This window comes from Scophthalmus maximus, chromosome 22 (assembly GCF_022379125.1).
Source record: "Scophthalmus maximus strain ysfricsl-2021 chromosome 22, ASM2237912v1, whole genome shotgun sequence".
NCBI classification, from domain to species: Eukaryota; Metazoa; Chordata; class Actinopteri; order Pleuronectiformes; family Scophthalmidae; genus Scophthalmus; species Scophthalmus maximus.
The window spans coordinates 3,885,912-3,911,138 of NC_061536.1; the positions used below are offsets into that span (position 1 = coordinate 3,885,912).

The window sequence follows — 25,227 nt, forward strand, 5'->3', positions numbered from 1 at the left end:
TTTTTGATTGCGTCCTGCAATAACGATTTTGTTCAACGCAGAAATATTTGACAGGTGAACAAACCTGGCCCTGTGCTGTTGTATTGTAATGATGTAAAGCAGATGACTGGTTACTTAAAATAAAAGGTTCCAGTGATGTCTTTGTTGAGGCGACATAACCCATGGTTACTTTAAAGTGAAAAGGCTTCTGTGTTTTAATGGGCACTATGAACACATCACAAACGGTTGTTGACGTCGTTACTGTGAGAAAGCACCCGTTTAGGATACTTTTTTCTCTTTCTCTTACTTTTGTTGGTGTGGGAATTGGAGAAAACTTAATATCAAAAGAGTAACTCCTGATCCGACTACTTTAAATTTGTGAACATAAACTTATCATGCACAAAATCTTGGCGCTTGGATTGTGCTGCGAATGTCTCGCCGATTGTTTTCCCACCTCACCCACTCTACTTGCAGCATTTACTCCCACCTATACAACCAAATCCCAACTTCAGCTCTGTGCACATTAAGTCAGAAAAACACCTTTACAAACTTGGTTTTCATATGCTTGTATTTCTATACAAAGAAACAACAATTTAAAAAAATTCAAAACACAATTCTCTCTGGAGAAATAAAAACAATGACTCCTGAAAAAAGGGAATGTGAGCACAGAACCAACCACTGAAAGAATTATAACATTTTACCTGTTACTTACCAGTAAACTGAGCTAGTGCAACGTTACATTGAGATTAATCCAATTTGCCATCTTTGCTGTCCACATTCAGTTTATTCTTACATTTACCTACGTAATACAGGTTGTTCTCTTCCCCAATCAGGACAAGGACAATGTGAAGAGCGATCAGTGCAAACTGTCTCTTGACAGAAAAGAAACGGTATCATTGCTGCTGAAAATAAAGAGAAGGGAAGGATGGAAGTCTAAGAATGAAGACAAGTGATCAACAGTGGCTACGTCCCTTTGCTCACACTCGACATGGATGTATCAAAAAGGTCTACAAAAAATTAAGACATCTATTTCATGTAAACGAGGACTATCTCAAACGTAAAGAGTTCTGTTGATAAAGACATGCAGTTGAAAATGTTCCCTTCTGAAAACACATTGATGAGTCACACACCGTCAATTATTGGAGGGAAGCTGAACACTGACATGTGCATCTTAGTATCGTCCTGCGAAAAGAAGATAAAAAAAAACACTCAATCAGATTTCACCAGTGAGTACGGTGGATGCACACAGACAAACTTTCAGTTGTGTCCAGTTTGTCGTCACACTTACGTGGGCTGTAGGAGCGAGACCGCGAGCGAGACCTGTACCGATTGTAGTAGGGTGACGGAGAGCGCCTGCGACTGCCAAGAGACAAGGACGACTTAAAAACACATTCTGGAGAATGTTACGTCAACTTTTAACTCTCTCAAAATGTTACTCACCTATATCTATCGTCGTACTCATCATATCTTTCATACCGGTCATAGCCATGGTCATAGTAAGAGTCTCTCCCCCTCCTGCTGCCGCCGCCGCCACCACCACTGCTACCGCCGCCTCCACCACCGCCTCCGCCACCACCACCTCCGCCGCTGCCGCCGCCGCCACCATTACTGTTGAAAGAAGAGAAACAAAGCCATGATTTTCATCTGATTTCTTGTGAAACACAGGGTCCTGTCAAAATAGTAACAAATCGCAAAATTTGTTTCCAGAGAAAAAAGAAGAAAAAAAAAAATCACAATTAAATACAAATGAAATTTAAAAGTGATATTAAAATTAGAACATTACACTGTCCATCATTAATCATCAATTACACAGATGTACATTTAAGAGATGTAAATCACATGCCACACAGGAAACAGATACGCAATACTTGACATTAGTCCTGAGCTTACTGAGTTGGTCGGCCCATGTAGATCCCCGGTGTGGGGGTATGGGGGCGTTTGGTAATGGAATAATCCACTCTGATGCGCCTTCCGTCCAGCTCCATGCCGTTGGCTCGCTCCATTGCCTGGGGAACACAAGGGGGAGGACAAGACAAAGATGTTTTAAGGCTTCTGCAAGATCTATGTTAAAATTTACTTTATTCACAGAGGCCTGCCGTCATTATACAGAGTAACCCCTTGATAGGAGGTGCATGACTGCAGGGCGAGGGAATTTTTGGCAAGGAAGACACCTAGTGGCGTACACATGTAATCACACCTAAATACATTTGGGAGGCTTTATTTGAAGGAGTGGACTTACATGTACCACAACTATATAATTTTTTAAAAAGCCAAACAATATGTAGTTGCTAATGACCATATATGTACGTAATAAAATTCATTGGTAGGAATAGACTTAACGTATTCTAATCAGCTCATCAGTCGATGCTTTACACCCAAGTGAACAGAATTCATTTTATCAAAAGATGAAAAGAGTAGGTATCAGTCCAATGAATGAAATCACAAACATTTCCCATACCTCTTTGGAATCATCAAGTCTCTCGTAGTAAACGAAGGCGAAGCCACGGGAGCGACCCGTGCGCTGGTCGTAAACCACATTGACCCCGGCCAGAGGACCATAACGCGAAAACACCTCCCTCAGGTCTCGCTCTGTGGTGTACAGGCTCAAGCCAAACACCCCCAAACACTTGCTGGGGTCAGGGTTCGCCTGGAAGGGTCAACGACAAGGGTCAGAGTCGGTAGCAAGGCATCTACTCATCCAATGTCTTGCATATAACTACATATGTGTTAAAATGCAAAACACGATGCCTCAAGTGTGTGGCAGCATTTTTGATGCACTGGGCACAAGGCAGACTGTAAAAGTATGTCTTCCCAAAACCCTGCACATTTTTTAAAACCTACTTATTTACAAAACTTACTTCGCAGTAGGTTTTCACCGTTCAGGGAGAAAATAAAAGTTCAACTTTAATGGATTCTTGCTCTTTTATGACTTCTGGCTTATAACTACTACTGAGATATTACACACAAAAAAGGGATGAATCTATGTACATCTTTTCAACGGGGTACCAACACTTCCCGCTAAGCATCTCCAGTTGTACCAATGCAAGGGAAACTGCTCAGTGGGTAAACTGTGACCGGTTTAATAACCCCTTAAACAGATTTCTACATGGAGATGCCCTGGGGACACCTAGCACAAATCCAGTTCGTCTGCAGTCTGCTTGCTTTGAACATCACATTCCTGTTTGCATTATCACATGGAATTCTTAAAGCAGCAGTGCGCTCTAACCATTCCTGACCTTACACAAAGTGAGGTCAAATATGGTGCCGCAAGAAAACGGATCATTTTATGATACTCCACATCAGATGAGGCACCAAATATAAGTACAGATTTTTTTACCAACTAGAAATGTACACACACCCCACGTACAAAAAAAGGGCAGGGCTGAAAAAAATGTGCAGACATACCAAGACAAACAATAACGTAGATTTACTTATTATTTCTTGCCTTTATTTATTACTGAATTTTTCCTTAACCAGTTTTGCCAAAAATTTAAGAACTTTCTTAATCACAGAAACGTTTTAGAGTGCTGAATTAACTTATAATTCCTTCCATTCATATCCCGGTGCTTGTTATTGTCATTGTAAAACAGATAGAGCCGAGTCGGTTGCAAACAAGCCCCTTTGTCTAAAAATTTCAAGTTCACCAGGTTGTATTTACCCCGATATCCATCGTCCGGCACTACATTGGTAGTAGCGCCTCTGACCCCCACACATAAACTTTACATTGCTCTTCCCCAAAATATGTCAAAGGTCAACATACCCTGACATCAGTATCGCCGCCATGACTGTATGCTTCTTTGGTTAAGTCATGGCTCTGTTGACATAATGAAAGGAGGGGGGGTGTTAATGAAAGGGGTTATAAATGCGGTTTCCCACAGCATATTTCACAGTCAACTGTAGAATTGCTTGCTCACAAATATAACAATTAGAAATCAATTTGCATTTGACTTAAAGGAAAAAATGCTACTTAAATCATAATACCGAACATATTTATACAATCAATTGCTATTGTCACTATGATTTATATATAAAATGAGATATTAAGAGAACAATATGGGAGATAAGCCTGATGAAAAGCATGCAGCAGGTTTCAATACAGTCAACATATGAGTGAAATTCCAGTGTTTCTGACACAGAAATAACTTGGGTGGGCCGTCTAGGTATATTAACGACTGCCAAAGTATATGACCCATTATAGCATATTCTAAGTTTTTTTATTCTTTTCTAATATTTTCCCTTGATCTAGAAACGCAGACTCCTTTTCTCCTATTTGTGTAGTTGTTTTCTGACTTTGGTAGTACCTTCTAATTCCTATGAAAGAAAATGCAAACTACTACAGTTTGCAGCGTTGCCAGCAACAAGACTCAAGATAATTTTCAGCTACCACAACTCAACCTCCGCCTTTTGGCTGCCGCAAAGCTGATAATCTCAGTCACCTTTGTAAAATGTGAGAGATTTTTTGAACCACGAACAGGGAAAGTGAATTTTATCGTTATCTCATCACTAAATCTATTCTGCGTGCAGTTTCTGTAAAAAAAATAAATTAAATCAAAGAGTCTATTTTTCATCAATTTTCCACTGGATCTGTGAATTATTATTATTATTTTGTGAAATTAACAGAAATATTCAATAAATCAATAACTCAAAATACTGTGTTAAAAAGGTAATTCATAATTAGTTGTTGGTCGCATGTAGTAGACCATTGGCAGGTAATGTCTGCCCTTTCATTCAGCTACCACAAATATCTTGTCAGACCTGTGGGAAAAACTGCATACATTTTTTCTTCTACTTAAAGTCATGGCTTCGATAAGCCAATCTCCCCAAATATCTGAATAATGCCTTAAAAACGTCTGCACTGTCTTCCTCTGTTCTCTAGCTTTCGTCAGATCTCGTCACACACTTACCTTGCTGCCAGTGTTGCCGCGACGGCTCGACATAGGTGAAGTGCTCTGGCTCCTCCTCCGGCGGTATTCGGGGCTGTAGGAACGAGAACGGGACTTCCTCCGGTGGGAACCGGACCGAGACCGCGAATGGCTATAGCGGCGGTCTGCTTGCCGCCTGGAATGAGATCTGAAAAGGATGGAGGAGAGATGGACAAGTATTGAATTTAATGGTACAAAGGATGAGACAAGTAAAAACGACTAATAATGTGCAATATGACGTGATCAAAATATCACAAAATTGAGACAGCACACCTAGATTTTGACCGAGAGCGGGATCTGGACTCAGAGTGTTTGGATGCCCGGGATGGGCTCGGGGAGCCGGACCTGCTCTCCGACTTCGCCCGAGCTGGACTCCCACGATCCGATTTAGATGGGGACCGTGACCCCTATTGCCACAGCAGCATGTTAACAACTTTCTCATAGACAAAATGTATTTATTTATTTATTAAAACAGAAACACAATCAAGCCCAGGGTAGTGAGATGTGGCAGAGTACGTTGCACACATACAGTTCACCTGTCTAAAATACACAGCATATATACTGTGAAGGAAAACGTTAGTAATCTTATAATTTAAAAAAATATATATTTATCTGGCATACAAAGTTGCATATTATTAACCATAAATAACAAATGTACATGACAGGTCTATTTCAATTGTCCACCTGGGAAATCAAAGGAAAATAACACATGCATCTTTATGTTACAAAAAGGGAGCATAGTAAAGAAAAGACATATGTGACACAAACAGTGTATTTACTTAACCGAGAGACACATTCATTCTTCCAGATTCTTTACACGCTACTCCCTTCTCTCAGGATTTATATCCTTCTTCGTTCTTCTTTTTTCAGTTTTCTCATTTTCTGATTCCGGGTCTGTTTTTTCTTTTCTTCACCCATACTGAAACCAGTTTTCATTTTAGCCATAACACCGCAAGCGCTCCTATCTGACACCATTCTTCCGTCACATTTCCTCCCTTTCCACGTCTATGTTCTGCTCTGTACATGTTTTCATTAGCCTTCGTTTATCTTGAAATTTTTCTTCATCACTCTTGGATAAAACTCTTCAAATCCTTCACGATCAATAACCTTAATGAAAAAAGAACATTCAATAACATTAAGATCATTGGTTTAAGCAAAGGAGAAGATCTTTTATGAAATGGAGAAAGAAAATTTAAAAAAAAAGCAACACTGAATGCAGCACAATTACATTACGTCTTAATGTCCCAGAAATTATTTGAGCAAAGTCACAACAATTTAAGTTGAAATGTTAACAAGAGCCTAGATGGATTATGTGTTTTAGCTAATTCAGAGCGTGAAAGCAGGGAAGGAAGAGTGGCTCAGGACTACATGTAACATCATTCAATGCAGGAACAGACGAAACTATAAAAACCCAGGTGGCTAATGTGCGATAATGGTTTCGGTAATAGCTGTGATGTACGTCATACAAACGTCACAGAGAGCGTTAATAAAAGTCAAAAGCGAGTGCAGTAAATTAGGAGAAGCTATTAAAAAAAAAAAAAAGAAGAAGAAGAAAAACATTGGGACAAATTGAAACCACCGAGGTCTGACCATGGTGACGTTAAGCTAAAGGTGGCCAGCTTGCTAGCTACCGTTGGAGGCGTTCAGGTGGAAGCAGTCTCGCTTAGCGGAGCAATGGCCTCTCGGGTCAGATCGCTCTCGACTGCGTCGCGTGCCTCCAACGCACAAGTACACTCTCCTTAACGCGAGTGAGGCAAAGTCCTGCGACGCGGACATTAAGCCGGGTCCTTTAGCGTTAGCTCGAATTGGCGACTAAGCTAGCCGAGGCTATGCGCCTGCGGTTGTGCTTCAGCGGCAGCCACACGGAAGAACAGAGGAAAAGAGGCAGGAGGGGAAAGACATTCGCTATCGGTCGATGGTGCTACTTACCCGAGGGCCACCGTTTCTATCCTCAATGTCACTCATTGTTCAGAATGGCTAAACGCGAACACGTGTTCGAGACAACCTGCCCCGAGGGTTTACCACGGTATTTCGTCTCTAGCTGGTTATTAGCTAGAAGATGGCGCGCGAGGTGGTTTGTATGTTTATGTACTGCGGAATGGGACGTCATCACCCCCCTTCTCGTTGCCCACGCCCCCTTCAGGCAAAAATCCGAGGCGCACTTGAACGTCTCACTTGCACACAACTGGAAACTTTCTTTTGAGTAAGGGTATTAACTCCACAACATAAGCATGTACATATACAACATAACCTATAGATGTTTATGTTTATATATATATATATGTTTAACACAACATATATATTTTCTTTTTTTTGTTAATTCCAAGTAAACAACATGCATTTAAAACTACTCGCGAGGAATTCCCCAGTGTTATAGCTATTCAAATATATAAATGAAAATCTATCCTGTAGGAAACATTTATACGTTTTGCCTGTTTGCAAGGAATTCATTTGAATCCCTCTGTTCGCAATACGGTTGGGTAGCTTTTACATGAATGCTAGATTATATTTTTTATGTAAACCAGATTCATGTACGTTAACTTCTTAACTGCAAAGTAACTTGTTGTTTTACTTACCTACTACTTACCATCACTGTCCACGACAAACCAAGATTTCGCTGGTAAATTATAAAACTGGATGCTGGGCAAACCATTTCAAAACTAAGATCTCCAACACAACGGGATTTCCCTCCTTCCACATTTAATCTTTAGGGATTAAGTGGAGTGTCTGATATAAGACATTGATTTGAATGGGGAGTAAACTATTTTTCCATGAGGTCAATTTATTAGTAAAGCTATCCGACAGTTGACTGGCTCACCATCTTTTTTCTACATTCTCATTATGAATCAAAGTACAATTGTGGCATCAAAATCTCCCCGGTGTCAAACCACTAACCAATAAATCAGTAAATAAATTTCAATGAATTCTACCTCATGACCATGAAGTTTGTAATATGTCAGCAAAAAAAGTATAAGGGCAATTATGAGATTAGTTTGTGTTTTAATCACATTTTCATATTTCAGTTTTGCACCCACATTGACTTTGTTTCATAGAATTCCCAAGTAATATTGTTGTAAGTATTGCTCTTCCTTGGAGCAGGACAAAGATTTTCTACCACTGCGCAGGGTGAGGTGTAGTTTCCTAGAATTTTAGAAACCTTTCTCAGGAGGCAGGCAGGAAGAATTTATATTTCAGAGCCTAAAATATCCCTTAAGCCAAAGTTGATGAGCCCAGTATTTTTAGCAATCTCTATAGAGTCACAGTGCAACATGAACCCTGAACATGTGTAAGCAGGTCAGTCATTTTAAGAGCACTACAGGGCTAAATACGGACTACACAGTACAATCAGTCTGTTCCACATGTGAATGAAAACATCTCCCAACACCCGGCAAGGAAACCATTGGATGACTGCTGAGACAAATCAAACACGTGTCGACAGTGGCAAATGGGCATCCTCCCACCGTATTCTGCTATAAACCCAAATTGTCTCGCAGCATTGCAGATACACATTTACACTGGATTCAGAAAAACATTCTTTGGATTATCTCTTACAGGGTGAACTACGCAGTTTCATTATCCTCAAAATCACTACGTGTGAGCTTAGAGAAGAGTCTTCTTCATAGAGTATTTTGCAACTGCACCAGCAAGTAACAGATATGTTGCTATTCGATCACGACTAGTGATTTGATATGTTGAAGCAGGGCTCTATTTAGACAGAGGAGCGTTTTAAGCCATTTCATGATAAAGCATATGAGATTCAATTTCAATTCCAGAGGATTTATACCTCTTTGCATTCACTTCAACTGTCATAAGATTCAAATGTGGCATTATATATATATCTATAAAAAAAAGAAGCCAGAATTTAAGCTGAATAAAACCAGCAATTAAAATATAAAAATGCAATGGATAGTCTTGGTAAAAAAATAATAAATATCAGCAGATGATAGGACAGAGCATGAAGAGGTCCTCTCTCTTCCCTCCGAGCTGGCTGAAAACATCTGATATGCATCCAAAGTGCAGTTTATAGTTTCTGGATGTCCACGTGTCTATTGCTTTTCATTTGTCTGATGTTGTCACATCAGTGATAAATGCTGGAAAAGTGTGATGTGCTATGCTCCTTGATGTGGTCGAGGCCTATTGGGGACGTGTGGGTGAAGGCGGGACGTCCCTGGGCGGCTGGAGGCGAGGACGCCCCCTGCTGTGTGGGAAGTGTTCGTGGAGGAGGCATTGACCACCAATTCGATTTTCCCCTCCAGTTTGATGAGCCGCGTCAGGATGTCGTCTAGCAACACAGCTATAGTCCTCTTCAGATCAGCTGTGTTTGTGTAGAGAAAGAAAACCCGAGAAAGGAAATAAATTAATGTCCAACTATGAAACACAAGCAATTCGCAGCAGGAAAGAGAACGGCAACGTAACATATTCTACAACACTCCTGACTTCTTCTCAAACACTTACCATAACCAGCCATGGAGGTTCCCTGCGGCCCACCTGGTGCATTCTGGTTCTCCTCTGTCAGGACCTTGACATATCGCCGACTGAGCTCCAGGATCTGCTCACGTAGCTCAGCACTGCTCTGATGTCGAGGTTGCTGCACGGTGTAGCGCAGCAGCATTAGACCCCATGCCAGGCCAAATACAACCAGCAGCAAACTCAGCTTCTGAGACATGTTCCTCCGCAGCACTGCACCCAGCATGGTACTGGGGGTGGCGAAGGTGAGGGGAGCTACAGAGGCCTGGTCTGAGGCTCTTACCCTTGGTAAAGAGCGTGATATTGTCTTTTCTGCTGTCTTTATCCACGGAGAGGTCAGAGGTTAAAGTCCACCACAAAAGTTGGAAATGATTCAGTGCCTCGTTCAAGTTAACTCCAGCAGGGCCTGTGCATGCCTTATCCCCATTCGGTCGAAGAAGTCTCTTTAACTGCTACAGCATCCTGCCACACCAGAGAGGTGAGAAAGTGTTGAACAGCAGCAGATGCCAGGAAGTGGAAACAGAGAGAGGCCGACGCCCTCAGAAACCAAAAGTCAGGGTTTTTTTGGATGGTGCTTTGGTTTCAAGATGTCCAAAACCAAATCACGACTGCAGACTAGGTGCTCAGGAAGAGGCTCCGCAGACATCGTTGACTACGTTGGAAAAGTGCACCGAGACACAGAGAGAAGATAAAATTAACAACAAGAATGATACACATGTTTTTGTCAGTTGTTTAATATTGATTTAGAAAAAGGAACTGACATTTCAACAAATCAAATACAATTGAAGAATCATTTCTGTAACTTAATTTCAGGAAAGCCGTGTCACGCATTATGTTTTTTTTTTAAATTGAAAATGTCTGTGAGGATTTTGCTGTGGATGAACGTAATTTTTTTCCATTACACACTAACACCACTGCATGTGCTTTTTGGGGGATCAAAAACCACCTCACCTGGTGGCTACATCTAAGTGACTTTCTGTGCTTTTTAGCTATTATAAAAGACTGACCTTTTTTGCTGCTTTGGGTCAGGGTGCACAATAACCCACTCATCAACAAATCTTTTGCAGCCCTCTTAGCCCAGAAACCTGATTACCGGTTTAGATTTCATGGGACCCACTTTACAGCTCCAGATAGGAGACACAGCAACAGACCGGGGCAGAGGCAGAGGGCTTTCATTCTCTAATCCCACCACCACAATGGTTATTGGATTTACAAATAACCTGAGAGGGGGCTGTGTGCACATGCAGGGCGAAATTAGACGCTCATCTCTCGGTTTTCACAACTTTGTCAACAAGTTCATTCTCCGCGTTGTCTCTTGGGTGTGGTGCTGTCCCTTTCTATTGAGGTCTGAGAGGCGACAATGACGCAGGAAATAAATTATGAAAAGAAAGGTAACCGAATCCTTTAAGCGATGCTCTCTATCTCCACACACACAGACACACGCGCGTGTCCTTCCTATGACCTGGATAGAACTGTAGATCAGGAGAAAGCGCCTGACAACCATGCGAAGGCACATCCAACACAGCTCCACCACCCACTACAAGGGTTGCAACCTTTTCGCTGTGCTGTAAGCAGGCAGACCAAGTGAAAGCATTGGCGCGAGGCACACATACACAACTCTGCTGGCGATGCATCATACACAGCCTCTGGGACAATCATCTGCATCTTCCACGTGCAAGTCAATAGATCATGTTTGTCTTTGGGTTGACACCTTGGAGCTTTCCCATGTGCACACTGTCCCATGACTCCCCTCCTCACTCACACACGGCAGCCTGTGCGAGCACACCTGCCCACTGTTCTATGTGGCCAGTGCACACATAATGGATGTTCCACTCGTGCGGCGGACTGTGTACCCTAACGGGGCGATTGGCAGCGATAAGGCACATAAGGCAACCGGGATCTAGAGGTTAAATATTGACCACAGCAGCTGCCACTTGCAACCCAACGGCTGGCGGGGCTCGGCAACCGACGCGATCAACTGATCTGCAGAGCACAATCTCAAACCAATGTCATGGACTTGGGTGGAGGCTGGCGACGGACACGACGCTTCAGGTTCTGTCGTGCAGGACGCGATCCTGTCTGTGACTTCGACCGAAAAACCCGAACGTTGACAACCCTTGATCATTGCGATCAAACGGCGTCAAGATCCACACACACACACGCACACACGCACACGCGCGCGAGTGTGAACACGTAAACCGGGGACAGCACCGTCGGACGATTAGTTGCGAGACTCCCCCCCCCACACACACACTTCGAGAACAGATGCCGGCATCGACCGTTAGCATCTGCTCAACTGTTTCCCAACTCCGACGCAACACTTCCTGTTAGCTCGACTGGTTAGCTCGGCCACGCTCAAAACTGTGGCACAGTCGACAGAAAGTCAGCGATCTCTCCCCCACATACAGGATACAGGATGCAGACACTTTTCTTACCCAGGTGTGGTTTTTTTTTATTTTTTTTAGGCAGCGATCTTGTGGCCGACGCGGGTATTTCCCGGGCTCCGGCGGGGTGGCTGGAGGGGGGGGGAGGGGGGGGGGGAGCGGGGACGAGACGAACCACACCGGGAGCTCCGGCTGCTACCTCTGGCTGACACTGAATGATGCTCGTAGTTTGGCAACCGCGGGCTGCTGCTGCTGCTGCTGCTGCTGGGGGGTCGACAACCTGCTGTCTCGGTTATACAAACAAAGCAAACCAAAATAGTAAAAAAAAGTCACAGTTCGGCTTCCTCTTCCGCCGGCTCTCTGAAACACCGGGGTCGCCCACCGCAGGCGAGGGTCTGCGGCTCGGATTCCAAGCATGCATCTGTGCGGACTGTCATGGTTCCCCCCTCGACGTCGACTGCGTGCGTCACTTCCGCTGCATTGTGGGATATGTATTCATACCGCTCTTTGTCTTTTTTTGTTGGGGGGGTGGGATTCCACTGGCTGAGTGTAGTTATTCACTGCAGGTAAACCGTTAAAATACACATCGGCTGAGATTAAAGCGATGAAGTATGAACATAATATGTTGTCCAATGTTATAGCGTAGTGTTCGATGTGTTAGCTTAGCAACAAAGATGCTAGCTCCCAGCTGGCTCAATTCTTGTGTCTCCCCACACTCCCCTTTAGGTGTGTTTATTATCATTAATATTAGCATTACTGGTCTCTCTCTCAAATTCAGATTCAAACCAGCTTTATTGACATGGAAACACAAGTTTGCATTGACAAAGCAAGTGTGAAAAAAATATATAACAATGTACAATAATACTTCAATACTACTACAATATCAGTGAACTAGTTACTTACATATGGACCTATATATATATATATATATATATATATATATATATATATATATATACTGTATATATCTATGTACACAGGTGGGTAAAGATACATACAAGATATAATATATAAGTGTGGACATATATACAATTATATGACATATATACAACATATGTACAATTAAAACAATCACTGTAGAAAATAGTTGTTAAGTATAAATAAGGACTGTTTAAACATTGTGGGGTGACGCTTGTTTAAATATGTGTGGTGTACATACAGTGAGTCTTATGTACAGTGCAAATGTTCAGTGCAGGTCTGGTTGACAGTCTTTATTGTTTTGTGTCGTTCGGAATTTCACCCAGCAGGAACGGAAGTTTTTCATCATTGGTCATGTTCTCAAAAGCCTTTAGGGTGTTTGCAATCTGTGGAAAGAATCTCTCTCGCTCTCTCTCTCTCTCTCTCTCTCTCAACCTCTTTTTAACATTTCAAAAAGTGTGTTTTTCGACTGTGGGGAAGTGTTCACGGAGACTGTTTTTATTTTTGGTGCTGGCTACAGACAACAAGATGCTAAAAAGTGGCAGTTGCTGAATTTTGCGGTTAGTCAGGCCAAACTGTTGATTTATAAAAGCAGGAAAGACAAGTTAGGGAATGTGTCCGGACCAGGCTGACACACATGTACGTGTCTCTGGTGAGAGCCAGGGTGAGAGTGGACTTCAGGTTCCACTCTCTGATGAACGACATACAGGAGTTTTTAACCCAGTGGTGTTTCTCCACGGCTGTGTGTTCAGTGAAGGAGGAAGAGCTCGTCTCTGTGTTCACTCTGTGTTTATGACCTGATTCATTCTGTTTTTTCAATTATTTTTTCAGTTTTGTGTTGTTGTTGTTGTATGTGTTTTTTCCCCCATTTCAGTTGTAGAGGACCGTGATGTTCTCTGGTAAATCTTAATAAACATTGTTTTTGAAAAATCCAAATTAAATCAAAAATCTCTCTCTCTCTCTATCTCTTTCTCTCACTCTCTCTATCTCTTTCTCTCTCTCTCTATCTCTTTCTCTCTCTCTCCCTCTCAAATTCAAATTCAAAGCAGCTTTATTGGCATGGGAAACAAAAAACAACAAATAAAAATAACAATGTACATACATAATGGCAGTGAACTAGTTGTTTATATATGGATCTATATATATGTACACAGGGGGTGAAAGATAAATTACGATAAAAATATATAAGTGTGGACATTGCAATGGAATATTTACAATAGAAAATATGTATTAAGTATATATAAGGACTGTGTTTAAATATGTGTTGTGTATGTACAGTGAATCTAATGAAAATGTTTAGTGCAGTACAGGACCTGTACAATAAAGACTGTCAACCTTGACAGGTTGACAGTCTTTATTGTTTTGTGTTGTTTGACTCCTCTTCTTGTCACAGCAGTTCTCTCTCTCTCTCTCTCTCTCTCTCTCTCTCTCTCTCTCTCTGCAGTTCACTTTGCGACCGTTAGAGGGACGTCTACATCCATTTCCATGGCAACCCTTTGAGCTGGAGGTAAACAGAAATGGTTTGCTGTGGCAAGACAACAGCAAGAGGAGGCAGAACCTGCAAGCGCGCACCTTCTAGTTTATGTAAGTGCATCCATCCTAACCATTCCACTCACGTCTTCTGAATTCAATGTAGTTTTGGAGTTGGTCTTCCATTACTTTTTAATTTGTAGCTGGTGTTGACAAATGTATTGTCAGCATATCCACCTGGCCCCTCCATTGTTTGCGTCTCTCTTAACTCTCTTTAACGTTAGCAGGCTACACAACATATCGTGTCACTGGCAGATAAAACAGAGCGGGGCTATTGACGGCTCTGTGATTGGTCGAGATTCGGCTAGCCTCCTTTCAACTTTTTACTTACGGAATTCTACCTGACAACAGCAATGAACTCAATTCTGATGGGTTATTTTTTTTGACCAAGGAAGGCCGTTTCAAGCCTCCTTTGAAGGCTGGTTTGACCTCACACAGTAACGTCACGACATGAGTCGAGACTACAACCGGAAATTACCTGAACAAAATAGCACTATATTTATTCAGTTAAGACACACATAATCTCAAACTGAATGGTGTTCTATTGTCATCACATATAGCTTTATTTTTTTAAACCCCCCCTCAAATTTCTGAAGAGTTGCTGCCTCCCTTGCCTTCCCTGACAATGGAGAAATTATGTCTTGATGAATCAGCCGTAAAAGCAGTGGATGAGTACTGGGAGTACAGAAGGTTAGTCTCATTCATTGCATAGGTAAGTTACCTCTGCAATATTGCTTTCTTTGCTATATTTAATAGCAGTTTGTGTTTTCAAGTATTGTTGGTGATGATGATGGTGGCAGACTGTTCACCCCGGAGCAATATGAGGAGTACAAGAGGACGGTGCTCCCTCAACGCATGAAAAACAGGCTGTTTGTGAGCTTTGGGGTGCCAGAAGGTATCGACTGCAATCTCATTGGTCCTGAGACACAGTGCTTCTGTACACATAGGTAGTACGTTGTTATACTATCACACCTCAAATCAGACATCCCTCTCCCTTGCACACGTACATAAGAACACAAATGTATCTGTAAGTATTCTAATCTCGTCATCAGGTACAAGCAACATAAGACAGACTTTGAAGTGGTTCCCTCTGAGCGGCCCCTTGGCCTACCATGCCAGGTGAGGGGATGTCGCTGTTCTGCTTATGAGTACGTTCCTCGAAATGGGCCAAACCCTGTCCGCTGCAGGTGTAAACACTTATCTCAGGACCACAGTGAAGCCACTGGGCACTTGTGCAAGAAGTGTAAGTCGTAGTTCACTCTCTGAGGAATCATATATCATATATACATATATACATATACATATATATATATATATATATATAGTTACTGTCTCAATGTTTTCAGGCAATTCCTGTTCTGGGTTCCAGAGCACCGTCACCTGTGGTTGTGGCCAGCCCAACTCTGCCCACCAGACCCTGGTAATTCAAACATTAAACAGAGGATCTTGCCAGCCATATGTTTCGCATACTAGCTACAATTTGCCCACAGACATACAAGTTGCACACCTCACATTATTTAAATTTAAATTACATTATTTCTTTTGCAGGTTGAGACAAAACCTGAGAGGGAGGCGCGGGGTCGGCCAGTAGGCCGGGATGTCCCGTACGCTGCCATGGGGGGGCTGACGGGGTTCAGCTCCCTACTGGACGGCTACCTCAATCAGGAGGCCTGTGGCTCAGGTACCTGTTCTGTAGCTGATATACGATAAGCTGATCCCTATGTGCAATGAGAAACTGCAATGATAGATCCATCTTGAAATGTGCCTGTGTGGAATGAGAGCAGAGCTTTTTGTTCTCTGCCTGGTATTGTGAGTCTGGAACATTCGTTGCACATGTAGTCACACGGAGCAACGTCAGCTCCCAGGCAGAATACAGATATACAGGCAGATACCAGGCAAGCTAATCCTCTGTTCGGACTCTTTTTTTATTGAAGGAGTCAGTTTTTTGGTGATTCAGACTTGTAGTAGTGGAGGTGTGAGTGTGCATTGGACAAAAAGGGGAAGAAAGTTCCCTTAAGAAGCATGCGAGGGCAGCAAAGAGCAGCGCAGCATCAGTGCTGAATAAACAGCTATTGGGATACAAAAATCAATGTCTTTCATTTTGTTGAGAGATTGCTTTGGCTATCTTAGAATACATTATGTAAAAATAATGTCAGCAAGTCACCTTGAGTTGGCAAATTGTTTCATACTAACAATGGCTCCATAAACTCTTGAGAGGTCATTTTCAACTCTTTGATTAATGACACAGAAATTTGATTAATGACACAATTGGCAGCATTATTCAAAATTTCCATTCATATTGTAGTTAATTATGCATGATTTAATATGCTGTTGACTGATTATTCCACACACATAGGTTCTAAATTCACAGTTTAAAATCTCACATTCAAAATCCTGCGTTAGCTCAGGTCTGTATGTCCATTTTCTTTCAGAAAAATACATTCTATATAGCAAAACTATCTGTCCATTAGATCCTGGTACAGGTATACAAGTGAGACACACTACATTACTTGTTGGTACCCCTTATATCTGACTACCACAACACACTAAACTGTATCTTTTTTATTTTCTTCTTTGTTTTATTTTTCAGATCGGGACACATCGGGTGCTGTTAGCAGAGGAGCTCAGCATCAAAGATTAACCACGCATACGCATTCAAGAAGAAACACATCCATTAGGAAGTAAGCCATGGTTATGAGATGTTATCAGTGTCGTTCTTGGTGTTTGCCATGAGCTGTAAAAAAAGAAAACCAAGAATTCGATACTTAGATTAGACTAAGGGAATTAAACATCTTTGAAATGAGTTTCTTTAAACTTCTATCAACTAAGATAAACTAAATCCACTTAAGTAAGTTGATAATGGCTTCTTTAGGATATCGTCTGGCAAACATGAATTTTATAGTAGACATGACACATCTTCCTTGCACTGAATTTTACCCAGTTTATAGTCTATTATAATTTTTTTCTTATTTACCAGCCGATATCCTAATCAACCTTTCCTCACTTTTAGTTATTTCAATTTTTTTTGACAATGCCTCGTATTCATCTCTTTATACGTGTTCCATAAATCGGTCAGTTGACACATCTGTTTGTGTGATTGATGTACTCTCATGGAGAGAAAGCCGCCTACTCAACACGTCACCAAAATAACATCAAAACCATGGAGCTGCGAGCTCAGCGACGGGCACGGTTTTTAATTTGCAGATAGATGCATTGTCTCCAATTGATTAATCCCATTCCTCATGGCAGATCAGCAGAGAGTGATGAGAGCTGATTTAATCCACACGGTGAATGGAGATTTAAGCAGATCTTGTTCTCTCCGCTGGCGGCCCACTTTCCGGCGTCTTTACGTTAGAAAAAAATAATTCTAAACGGAGGATTCACTCCCACTCAAATGTTCCCACTGTGTGGATGGCGAGTCATACTGGATCAGCATCTGTACCGGTGCTGACCAGTGCACGTCAAGTCACCTCACCTTTGTTGTAATGTAAGTACTACCTGAGGGAACTGGGAGTGTGTGTGTGTGTGAGAGAGAGACTGAGTGAGTGTACTTGTACTTCTCTCCTTGTGAAGACCAGTTTGAGTTGTAGACCTTATGCAGTAAGGACAATTGAGGGTTAAGACTTGGTTTTAGGGTTATAATAAGTTTTAGGTTTAGGTTAGGGTCAGGGTAAGGGTTGGAGTTTTTGTTAGCAGTTAGTATTTAGTTGTGATGGATACGGTTAGGGTGAGGGGCCAGGGAATGCATTATGTCAATGCGGGTCCTGATAAAGATAGAAGTACTGTGGTGTGTGTGTGTGTGTGTGTGTGTGTGTTTGTGTGAACAGGTGGTCTGAAGGATAAGAAAATGGGGCTATACGCCCGAAGCACAGCATGCATGCACCTGGGTCCCATCTGAAAGCCAACACTTCAAATTCAATGTGTATGCACGATGAACCATGGTATCAGGTTGCCGCAAGAAGAAATATGAACACACAAATTCACAGCCGCACATTCACACTTTATACCAATCATGTTTCCCATTCACTACCCAGAAGAGCTTTGTTGACTGCTAGAGTCAAGCATCCTTTAAAAAAAAAACCAACACTTGATCTATCAACGCTGCTTACTCCTCGGATATTTTTTTCTCACAGAGACCTTCTGTGGGGGGAAAAACCGGGCAGTGGAGTGTGCTGGAGAACGCAAGAGCGAAAACCCAATTAATTTAAGAGGGAAAAGGGCTGACATTAGTCTGGCACAATTACAATTTAGGGTAATTGCCTCTCCATAGCAACCGCGTTTGGGAGGCTACAGGTAATTTACTTTGACCATTGGTTAAAGAAAATGACTACAACACTTCCCTCATCCCCATGGAAACCACGCCCAGCGTGACTGACAGATCAGACACCACAAATCATGAGGTGAGCGCAGAAGATCAAATTGGCAATTACTGCGCAAGGAAACACTTAATTACCCCAGTGACAGTTGGGGTATGCACACACTGAACTGGAGCTGAACAACACACTCCCCTAATTTCCCCGCAGATGGAGCGAGAGGTAACAAAAAAACCCAGGCGGGGCACAGAGACGCACAACAGGCTGACAGGTACTGACAAATTACTCGAAACTGTCATTTTAATTAGAATAATTTCAATTATGGACCTCTAAGCTATTTTCAAACATCATCGACTACACTGTCAGCGGTCCACGCCGTTGTCTTCGCTCCAAGTGTTGTCTTCTGATTAATCCGAAGAATCAGTCTGCTTTCTGTTTAGGACAGATCAAGTGTTTGTGTGTGTGTGTGTGTGTGTGTGTGTGTGTGTGTGTGTGTTGACAATCTTTTGCTGTAGAAACAGTGGGAAATTGACAATGCAGCAACTTCATAGAGCTTCTTCTTCGATCCCCTCCTGCGTCGACGAACTTGAGGAGTTTGTGTGTTTATATTTACGCAGCTACACACACCCACCCATATGTACACACATTAACGAAGTGCACCTAACCATAGACACATACACTGCAAACTGTTTGACAGGGAGGACGACTAGGAAGCTAGTGTTAACTCTCAATACGAAGTTTGGCTTCAAGGTTTTCTGTGAGAAGGCAGAGGTAGCATAAAGAATGACAAAGTCTGCATACACAGCACGTCATGGTGGATGAAAAGAGTTAAAACACAGGATTTCCATTCAGGAGACTGGGATTCAAATTCTATTTTATTTTTCGTCTTTCTACGTTTGTGTGTATTTCTTCGCTGTCGTCACCTTGAAACTGTAACCTTGAAGGTTAAGATTCTCCCATGGGCTCAGAAAGCTAGTAAAAGAAATAAGTCAAAAGCAAATGGTAGTAGGACTAACGTGTTACAATAATCCATCAGATCTGCTGGTTTTCCGAGAGAGAGGGAGACTGTTCCCAGGTTGGCCTGTTTCATTTAAGGGCATCCCTCTTCAATACAGCATGATGTTCATTTTGTACGTCATGGTCCCATTTAGAGTAAAATAGACGATAAAGCATGTTGCTGCATGCATTGGGGCGTGGACACGGTGTGATTGACAGCTCGTACTGTCCAGTGGGTGCAGGCCACAGGTGTAGGTGGGTGTTTACAGTGTCGTTGAGTTCTCAGTCAGACACACTTCCTGCTGCTCCTAATATGCTTATTTCTGGTTTTGGAAAAACCATGATGGCGCTGGACTAGACTCAAGGCTTCAAAATAGCAGTTCACAAACCAGTGGGTGACGCCACGGTGGGTTGTCACGTGATCTGTCCCTTACAGGCTATAACCAGCACCATGTTTAGTTTAGCTTACCGTGAAAACTGGGGGACACAGCAAGCCTGTAACCCTTGTGCTATTTAGTTTAGGATCTACTATTCGGAGAATCCGACTCGACTTTAACTTATACTATGTCATCATGCGCCAGCGGGTGTCATTGACGTGCGTCTTCCGTGGTGAAACTACAAATTTCTGAAGAGGGATTACAAAAAACACAGCAGCTCCATCCATAATTTTTCAGTGTGCATTACCACCGTGTGACATCAGATGTAAATGCTTCATAGGCAACGGTAACTTGATGACGTGCGTCTCTTCTCTGTCATCTTCATACTCTTCTTCTTCTTATTCTTCTACTTCGGGTTGGATCGTTCACCTCCGTGCATGGCAGAATGAAGCACCTTTCCCATGCATTTAGAAAAGATCCGAACAGCTCTTATCATGGCTGCTGATCAAATACTCCTGGGTCACTTCAAGATCTAGGAAACTTCCAAATGCAAATCGACTGCGCCCCCTGTAACGAACGTCTTGTGCTCAGAAAAAAATCACACTGAGCGCATGCACACCTCATATAGCTACCCGATAAAACACTTAATCTGGAAATGACTTCACTTTGCTGCAAAACTATTTGGACACACTAAGTTGCTGATTGACAGCCATGTGGAAAAATGTTCTTCCTTGAAGGCAAGGCAATTTTATTTGTATGAATGCAGCTCACTCTTGAGAATTAATGCATCATTAATTATTTCAGCTTTCTCTTCTGTGAAGTCGGTACATAGCATGGTGTCTAATATGTTGCGCTGGCTGTGCCAGTGCTTATCACATTAACTCTCCAGACTTAATATTAAAATGTATATATTAAATTGATATAAAAAAAATCTTCATTTGTGTTGCATGTCCTGTTTAAATGGATTTATGTCAATCTGACATTTCTCAGTAATTCATCGTCTTCAGAATTCATAGTAATGAGTTATTGTTTACTGGTAGAGGTAATCTGTTTAAAACGTTTTCAAATCATTATATTCTTGCAATAAGATTGGAAAATGAATGCATTCTACAAGAATTATCACACAATTAAAACAACAATTATACAGGTAGAAGAAAAATCGGTGATAAACAACACTTTCACAGGCTTCAGTTGTATCTGCATCCATTAATATCCTATACTATTTAATATTCTTGTGGTTCAACAAACACCTGGCATAACAGTGACACATCCAGAATGCGTTGGTCTAACACAGGTCACAGCAGTTGTTCAACCAAAGTTTACTGCCCTTTGACTTCACAACAGCTTTCATCAGGTTTCCTAATGTTAAGGCTCAAGAGTCTGACCTGCACACCTGAGCCGACCGAGCTGCCAACCCTGTCACCGCTCTGCAGCTTGACCCTCCGCTTGTCTGTCAGTCAAAAGACCTTACACGGAGCTTCTCTTGACATGATGTTTGTGCTGCCGTCACCACAGGAGCAGATGTGGCAGAGACGCGTTTCTATACTTTCGCAGAGAGACAGACGCACACTCAGAGATCACGGAGGACAGCCAAGGACATTGAGCGGAGAGGGGAGGCTACGGCAAGTGAATTAAAACGCGCAGGCCACATGGGCCGACTGAGCTGCGCGGGCTTCGTTGGAGTGATAGAAGACCAAGCGAGAAAAACAACAAAAGGAAATTTAGCGTTATTTCTTCATTGCGCTGTTGCCAGCACTGTAATTACGCCCGACTTAAAGTGGAGAAAAGCGTTCGCGCTCTCTGAGATTTTCTACGGTTCAGCAATTGCTTACAAAAGCTGTCAATTAATGTCAACGCCAAAACAAAGGCAAACTATTTGGGGAGCTGCTTCTCTGAATCGTCAATAGCTAAATACAGCTTAGAGTAGTGGACGGCAGAAATGACACAGCTTTGGTGGGAGACAACTTAATGTCAAAACAATCCAGTTACTTTTGAGGCATTCATTCAAATTACACGGAATCAGTATTGGAATTTAAAGTAAATTTGGTTTCATTTTACCAATGCAAATGACAAAACATCCCATGAACCTCCAACGTCAACACCTCTCGACTCAAATCACCGTCAGCTGCAAGCCGCAGCCCACGACGGTAATCGAGAGGCCGTTGTTGCTCTATCTAAGTAATAGCAGTGCTTGCTTACCAGCAGTAACCGATTGTCACCATAGCACAATAGTGCAGTCAGAAGCAGCAATTTAGTTGTCAGAGTTGTGTGTCAAATTGGCGTAATAGCCAAGAGAGAACCAAAAGCAGTACGAGACGTAGCCTTTTTTTTTTTATAAATGTGACTTCCAGGTCCGTCTGCATGCGACTGCCTGATAGAGACGCTTACAGGCAGTCTGCTTGTCAGTATTTCCTTCTACAGTTGTGCACACTGTAAGTTTGAAAAGTGTGATTCACAGCAGCGGGGAAAATTATAGGCCTTTTCATCTTAACAAATCTTGGGAGATAACTTTTAGTCCAAACTAGGCGGCTGCTGACAGGAGGAGAAAACGAATTTGCATTTAAACGGCTCGCTCTCTTAAGGACTCTACACAGAAATGATTTCTGATAACCGCAAAAACCAAGCGCCAGGAAAATCCTTCTGTACCACATTCGCCTAAATGTGCCACATATTCAGCAGCAAGATATTACTGTTACATTAACTGTGGGTATATGGATTGGTGTAATTGGCTGTACAAACAGGACCATATCGAAGACTTTGGTGAAACCTTATGAATCATGGTGCGTTATTTTGCTGAAGGTGACTGGGCGAAAGGTAGACAGTGGAAGAGATGCACATGGTGTGCAACAGCATTTAGGTGACACTCAACCGGTAATGAGGAATCGGAGGAAACATTCCCCAACTATTATTCACACGGCAGTGTGTGCTGTTGAGAGCGGACATGATGCATTCATGTTGTTGGCAGCTTTCACTCCAAAAGCTATGCTATAGCAACCTGGCTCGTGAGATGACGATGGGCGGTTTGGTTGTGAGGTTTTTGTACTGCAGGACCCAATTGCAGGGTGCAGGAACAAAGGATGATTTAAAAAGGAAAAACAGACTTACAGTGATGGCAACCAAAGAATTCACATGAGGAAACCAAGGGAGAAGAATGTGAAGCTGGAGTAAAAAAAACAGAACAGAAGAAGGCATAACTAAACAGAGGACCTGACACAGAGGACTGGGGGTGAGGTCGAATTGTCAGGTTGGCTTAGGAAATTTCCTAAATCTTGACGTGACCCGGAAGCATTTGATCAGCAGCCATGATAAGAGCTGTTCGGATTCTCTAAATGCAGAGGAAAGGAGCTTAAATGCTTCCTTTCCTATCTCCTTTAGCATAGCGTACACTGCAGCTTCCAGTGTGAGGGTAAAGGAGATAAAGACGCCCCACAATTCATTGCGGCAGCGATATTTAACGTGACGCAGCCACGCACGGACGTAAACGATTCACCCCGAAGTAGAAGGAGAATGAGTAGGAGAGTATGAATATGACCCAGAAGAGACGCACGTCATCATGTAAGTTACTGTTACATATGAATCCTTCACATCTGATGTCACACGGTGGTAAAACACACCGAAACATGCTGATGGAGCCGTTGCGTTTTGCGTAGTCCATCTTCGGAAATTTGGAGTTTCACCACGGCAGACGGAGTAGTATAGTTAAAGTCGAGTCGGATTATCTGAGCAGCGCTGTCGGCTTTTCTTAAGTCCTATCAGTCCCCCTTTACACCTTCCCTTGACCTCATGACGTTTTCCACTGAGGTCAAGGACTAGTAGATAGGAAGGACTTTTCGACCGCACCCTTCATGGGGGCATAATCGTGACATTGGTTGGTCAGTCCACCATTCTGGTCCAGGCTAAAATATCTCAACAGTTATTCAATGGATTGCCATGATATTTGGTACAGGTATCCAACGTGTTGAGAAGAGCAACCCTAATTTCTTTGGTTGATTTTTCAACGTGTGCCACCACGAGGATGACACTTATCGTGTCACGGTTAATGGCTCGCTATGTGTTGGTTGGATTGCCACAAAAAAATCAGTTGGCAATCGTCAGGTCCAAATTTCACTTGACCCACTAATTTGATTTATGAGCAAATATGTGCAAAACCTGTGACGCTCTCATTAGCCTCAGTTGTGTTTGGTGCCAACTAGAAAAATGTTGTCATGTGAAACTAACACGGAACACCTTAACCATCGCAGCCTACACGTTTAACATCACAATGTCAGCACTGTCATTGGGGAGTATTTTGCACAACAAGTGTCAGCATTTAGCCCATAAACAACTGTTGGCACATCTGGTCAAATCCGGAGATGTCACCGGTTACTCGGACAGAACATTAACTGACATGCTTCATGCATCTATTTCATTTACATGGAACACACTCACAAAGGTGCAAGATGTTTGCTAAATTTTTTGCCTATTGAATTGAGTCACTGAGTTTGCATGTATCCCCTGAAGAGGACGAGAAGTGGGATTAATTCCTGCCTGTTATCATCACGATTCGGTCATGACTTTGTGCTCCGCACTCTCTCACTCGTATCTCATTGCTCATCTCCCCCTTGGCATCCTGTGTTATACAAAAAGCCCTCAACGCATCCTCTGTGCAAGTTAAAAAAGCAGCTCTGCTGAAGATTCCCAATTTTAATAGATTATATGGCTGCGTGCCGGTTCACAAAAGGATTATGAATGGGAGATAAATGAAGCACTTGAATGATACAGATTCAGCTGAAGTGCTATTTGGGTTTTCTTATTAAGAGGGTATCTTTGGAGATTGAGCTCTTCTTTGGGTGACGCGTCTAAATATTCGCTTTCATCCCTTTTGTTCAGGTCAAGTGTCACAGTCTCTCCTTCCATCTGACGGAATGAACGGCACAATGAAATCAGAGGAGCGATTCAAACAGCGTGTGAAGAAAGCAGTTGTGAACATTTGAGGTCGCTTTACTCCAGATCACCCAAGGTTTCATCAACAGGAGCTTCTTTTGGCGAGCAGGCCGCCTGTGGAAGATCCATTTGAAGTTCACCACACAGCGTTGCATTACTGCCATTCTTTTGTGACTTCAGGAAGGGTTACTGATCTCATAATGCAGAAGAATCCCCAGTTGATTGTGAAATCATTTTTTCACCCAACTTCTCACAGAGAAGCCCCATAAACACCAAAACATCACCGCTTGTGTCAGTTTGAATGCAACAGTTATTGGGGCGTGTGTGTGTGTGTGTGTGTGTGTGTGTGTGCGCACTTGCGTTTAAGACATGGCACGCCTGTTACATTAGCAATGCATTAACTTATTTCGGCACTGTT

General features: G+C 42.5%; 3 protein-coding genes across 12 annotated transcripts; 1 reads left to right on the top strand and 2 right to left on the bottom strand.

Moving 5' to 3' along the window:
* Window positions 1-529: 529 nt before the first annotated feature.
* tra2a (transformer 2 alpha homolog) lies at window positions 530-7,002 on the bottom strand. Of its 3 annotated transcripts, XM_035619938.2 has the most exons (10): window positions 6,831-6,985; window positions 5,686-6,008; window positions 5,175-5,308; window positions 4,884-5,049; window positions 3,740-3,793; window positions 2,438-2,626; window positions 1,870-1,985; window positions 1,420-1,587; window positions 1,268-1,338; window positions 530-1,161 (listed from the first exon to the last, which is right to left on the bottom strand). In XM_035619938.2, exons 2-10 carry the CDS (start codon window positions 5,695-5,697, stop codon window positions 1,151-1,153), a joined length of 921 nt encoding a protein of 306 aa, XP_035475831.1. In that variant the 5' UTR covers window positions 5,698-6,008; window positions 6,831-6,985; the 3' UTR covers window positions 530-1,150. The 3 variants fall into 3 exon arrangements, with proteins under 3 accessions (XP_035475831.1, XP_035475829.1, XP_035475828.1); XM_035619936.2 differs by lacking the exon at window positions 5,686-6,008 and having other exon boundaries at window positions 1,268-1,332; window positions 6,831-7,002; XM_035619935.2 differs by lacking the exon at window positions 5,686-6,008 and having other exon boundaries at window positions 6,831-7,001.
* Window positions 7,003-7,881: 879 nt separating this feature from the next.
* Window positions 7,882-12,212, bottom strand: ccdc126 (coiled-coil domain containing 126). 2 transcript variants are annotated; one of them, XM_035619944.2, is made up of 3 exons: window positions 11,952-12,212; window positions 9,357-10,020; window positions 7,882-9,216 (listed from the first exon to the last, which is right to left on the bottom strand). In XM_035619944.2, exons 2-3 carry the CDS (start codon window positions 9,592-9,594, stop codon window positions 9,011-9,013), a joined length of 444 nt encoding a protein of 147 aa, XP_035475837.1. In that variant the 5' UTR covers window positions 9,595-10,020; window positions 11,952-12,212; the 3' UTR covers window positions 7,882-9,010. The 2 variants fall into 2 exon arrangements, with proteins under 2 accessions (XP_035475837.1, XP_035475836.1); XM_035619943.2 differs by lacking the exon at window positions 11,952-12,212 and adding an exon at window positions 11,804-11,903.
* fam221a (family with sequence similarity 221 member A) lies at window positions 11,663-25,092 on the top strand. 7 transcript variants are annotated; one of them, XM_035619940.2, is made up of 9 exons: window positions 11,663-11,807; window positions 14,115-14,254; window positions 14,797-14,890; window positions 14,974-15,147; window positions 15,253-15,443; window positions 15,547-15,620; window positions 15,749-15,881; window positions 16,791-16,881; window positions 24,756-25,092. In XM_035619940.2, exons 3-9 carry the CDS (start codon window positions 14,826-14,828, stop codon window positions 24,784-24,786), a joined length of 759 nt encoding a protein of 252 aa, XP_035475833.1. In that variant the 5' UTR covers window positions 11,663-11,807; window positions 14,115-14,254; window positions 14,797-14,825; the 3' UTR covers window positions 24,787-25,092. The 7 variants fall into 7 exon arrangements, 4 of the variants coding, with proteins under 4 accessions (XP_035475833.1, XP_035475834.1, XP_035475832.1 ...); XR_004786721.2 differs by lacking the exons at window positions 11,663-11,807; window positions 14,115-14,254 and adding exons at window positions 17,450-18,600; window positions 18,724-18,784 and having other exon boundaries at window positions 14,315-14,890; XR_004786722.2 differs by lacking the exons at window positions 11,663-11,807; window positions 14,115-14,254 and adding exons at window positions 17,450-17,687; window positions 18,028-18,784 and having other exon boundaries at window positions 14,315-14,890.
* The last annotated feature ends 135 nt before the right edge of the window (window positions 25,093-25,227 follow it).

What these genes read in the sequence shown, in the direction of transcription:
- tra2a (XM_035619935.2), bottom strand. Translation starts at nt 6,866, where the DNA reads ATGAGTGACATTGAGGATAGAAACGGTGGCCCTCGG. An exon ending in CGCTCTCGGTCAAAATCTAG is followed by an intron (nt 5,050 to 5,174) that starts GTGTGCTGTCTC and finishes CATCCTTTTCAG; the next exon opens with ATCTCATTCCAGGCGGCAAG. An exon ending in TACATGGGCCGACCAACTCA is followed by an intron (nt 1,588 to 1,869) that starts GTAAGCTCAGGA and finishes TTCTTTCAACAG; the next exon opens with TAATGGTGGCGGCGGCGGCA.
- fam221a (XM_035619940.2), top strand. Translation starts at nt 14,826, where the DNA reads ATGGAGAAATTATGTCTTGATGAATCAGCCGTAAAAGCAGTGGATGAG. An exon ending in ACTCTGCCCACCAGACCCTG is followed by an intron (nt 15,621 to 15,748) that starts GTAATTCAAACA and finishes TTTCTTTTGCAG; the next exon opens with GTTGAGACAAAACCTGAGAG. An exon ending in AGAAACACATCCATTAGGAA is followed by an intron (nt 16,882 to 24,755) that starts GTAAGCCATGGT and finishes CCTTTTGTTCAG; the next exon opens with GTCAAGTGTCACAGTCTCTC.
- ccdc126 (XM_035619944.2), bottom strand. Translation starts at nt 9,594, where the DNA reads ATGCTGGGTGCAGTGCTGCGGAGGAACATGTCTCAGAAGCTGAGTTTG. An exon ending in AACCTCCATGGCTGGTTATG is followed by an intron (nt 9,217 to 9,356) that starts GTAAGTGTTTGA and finishes ACACAAACACAG; the next exon opens with CTGATCTGAAGAGGACTATA.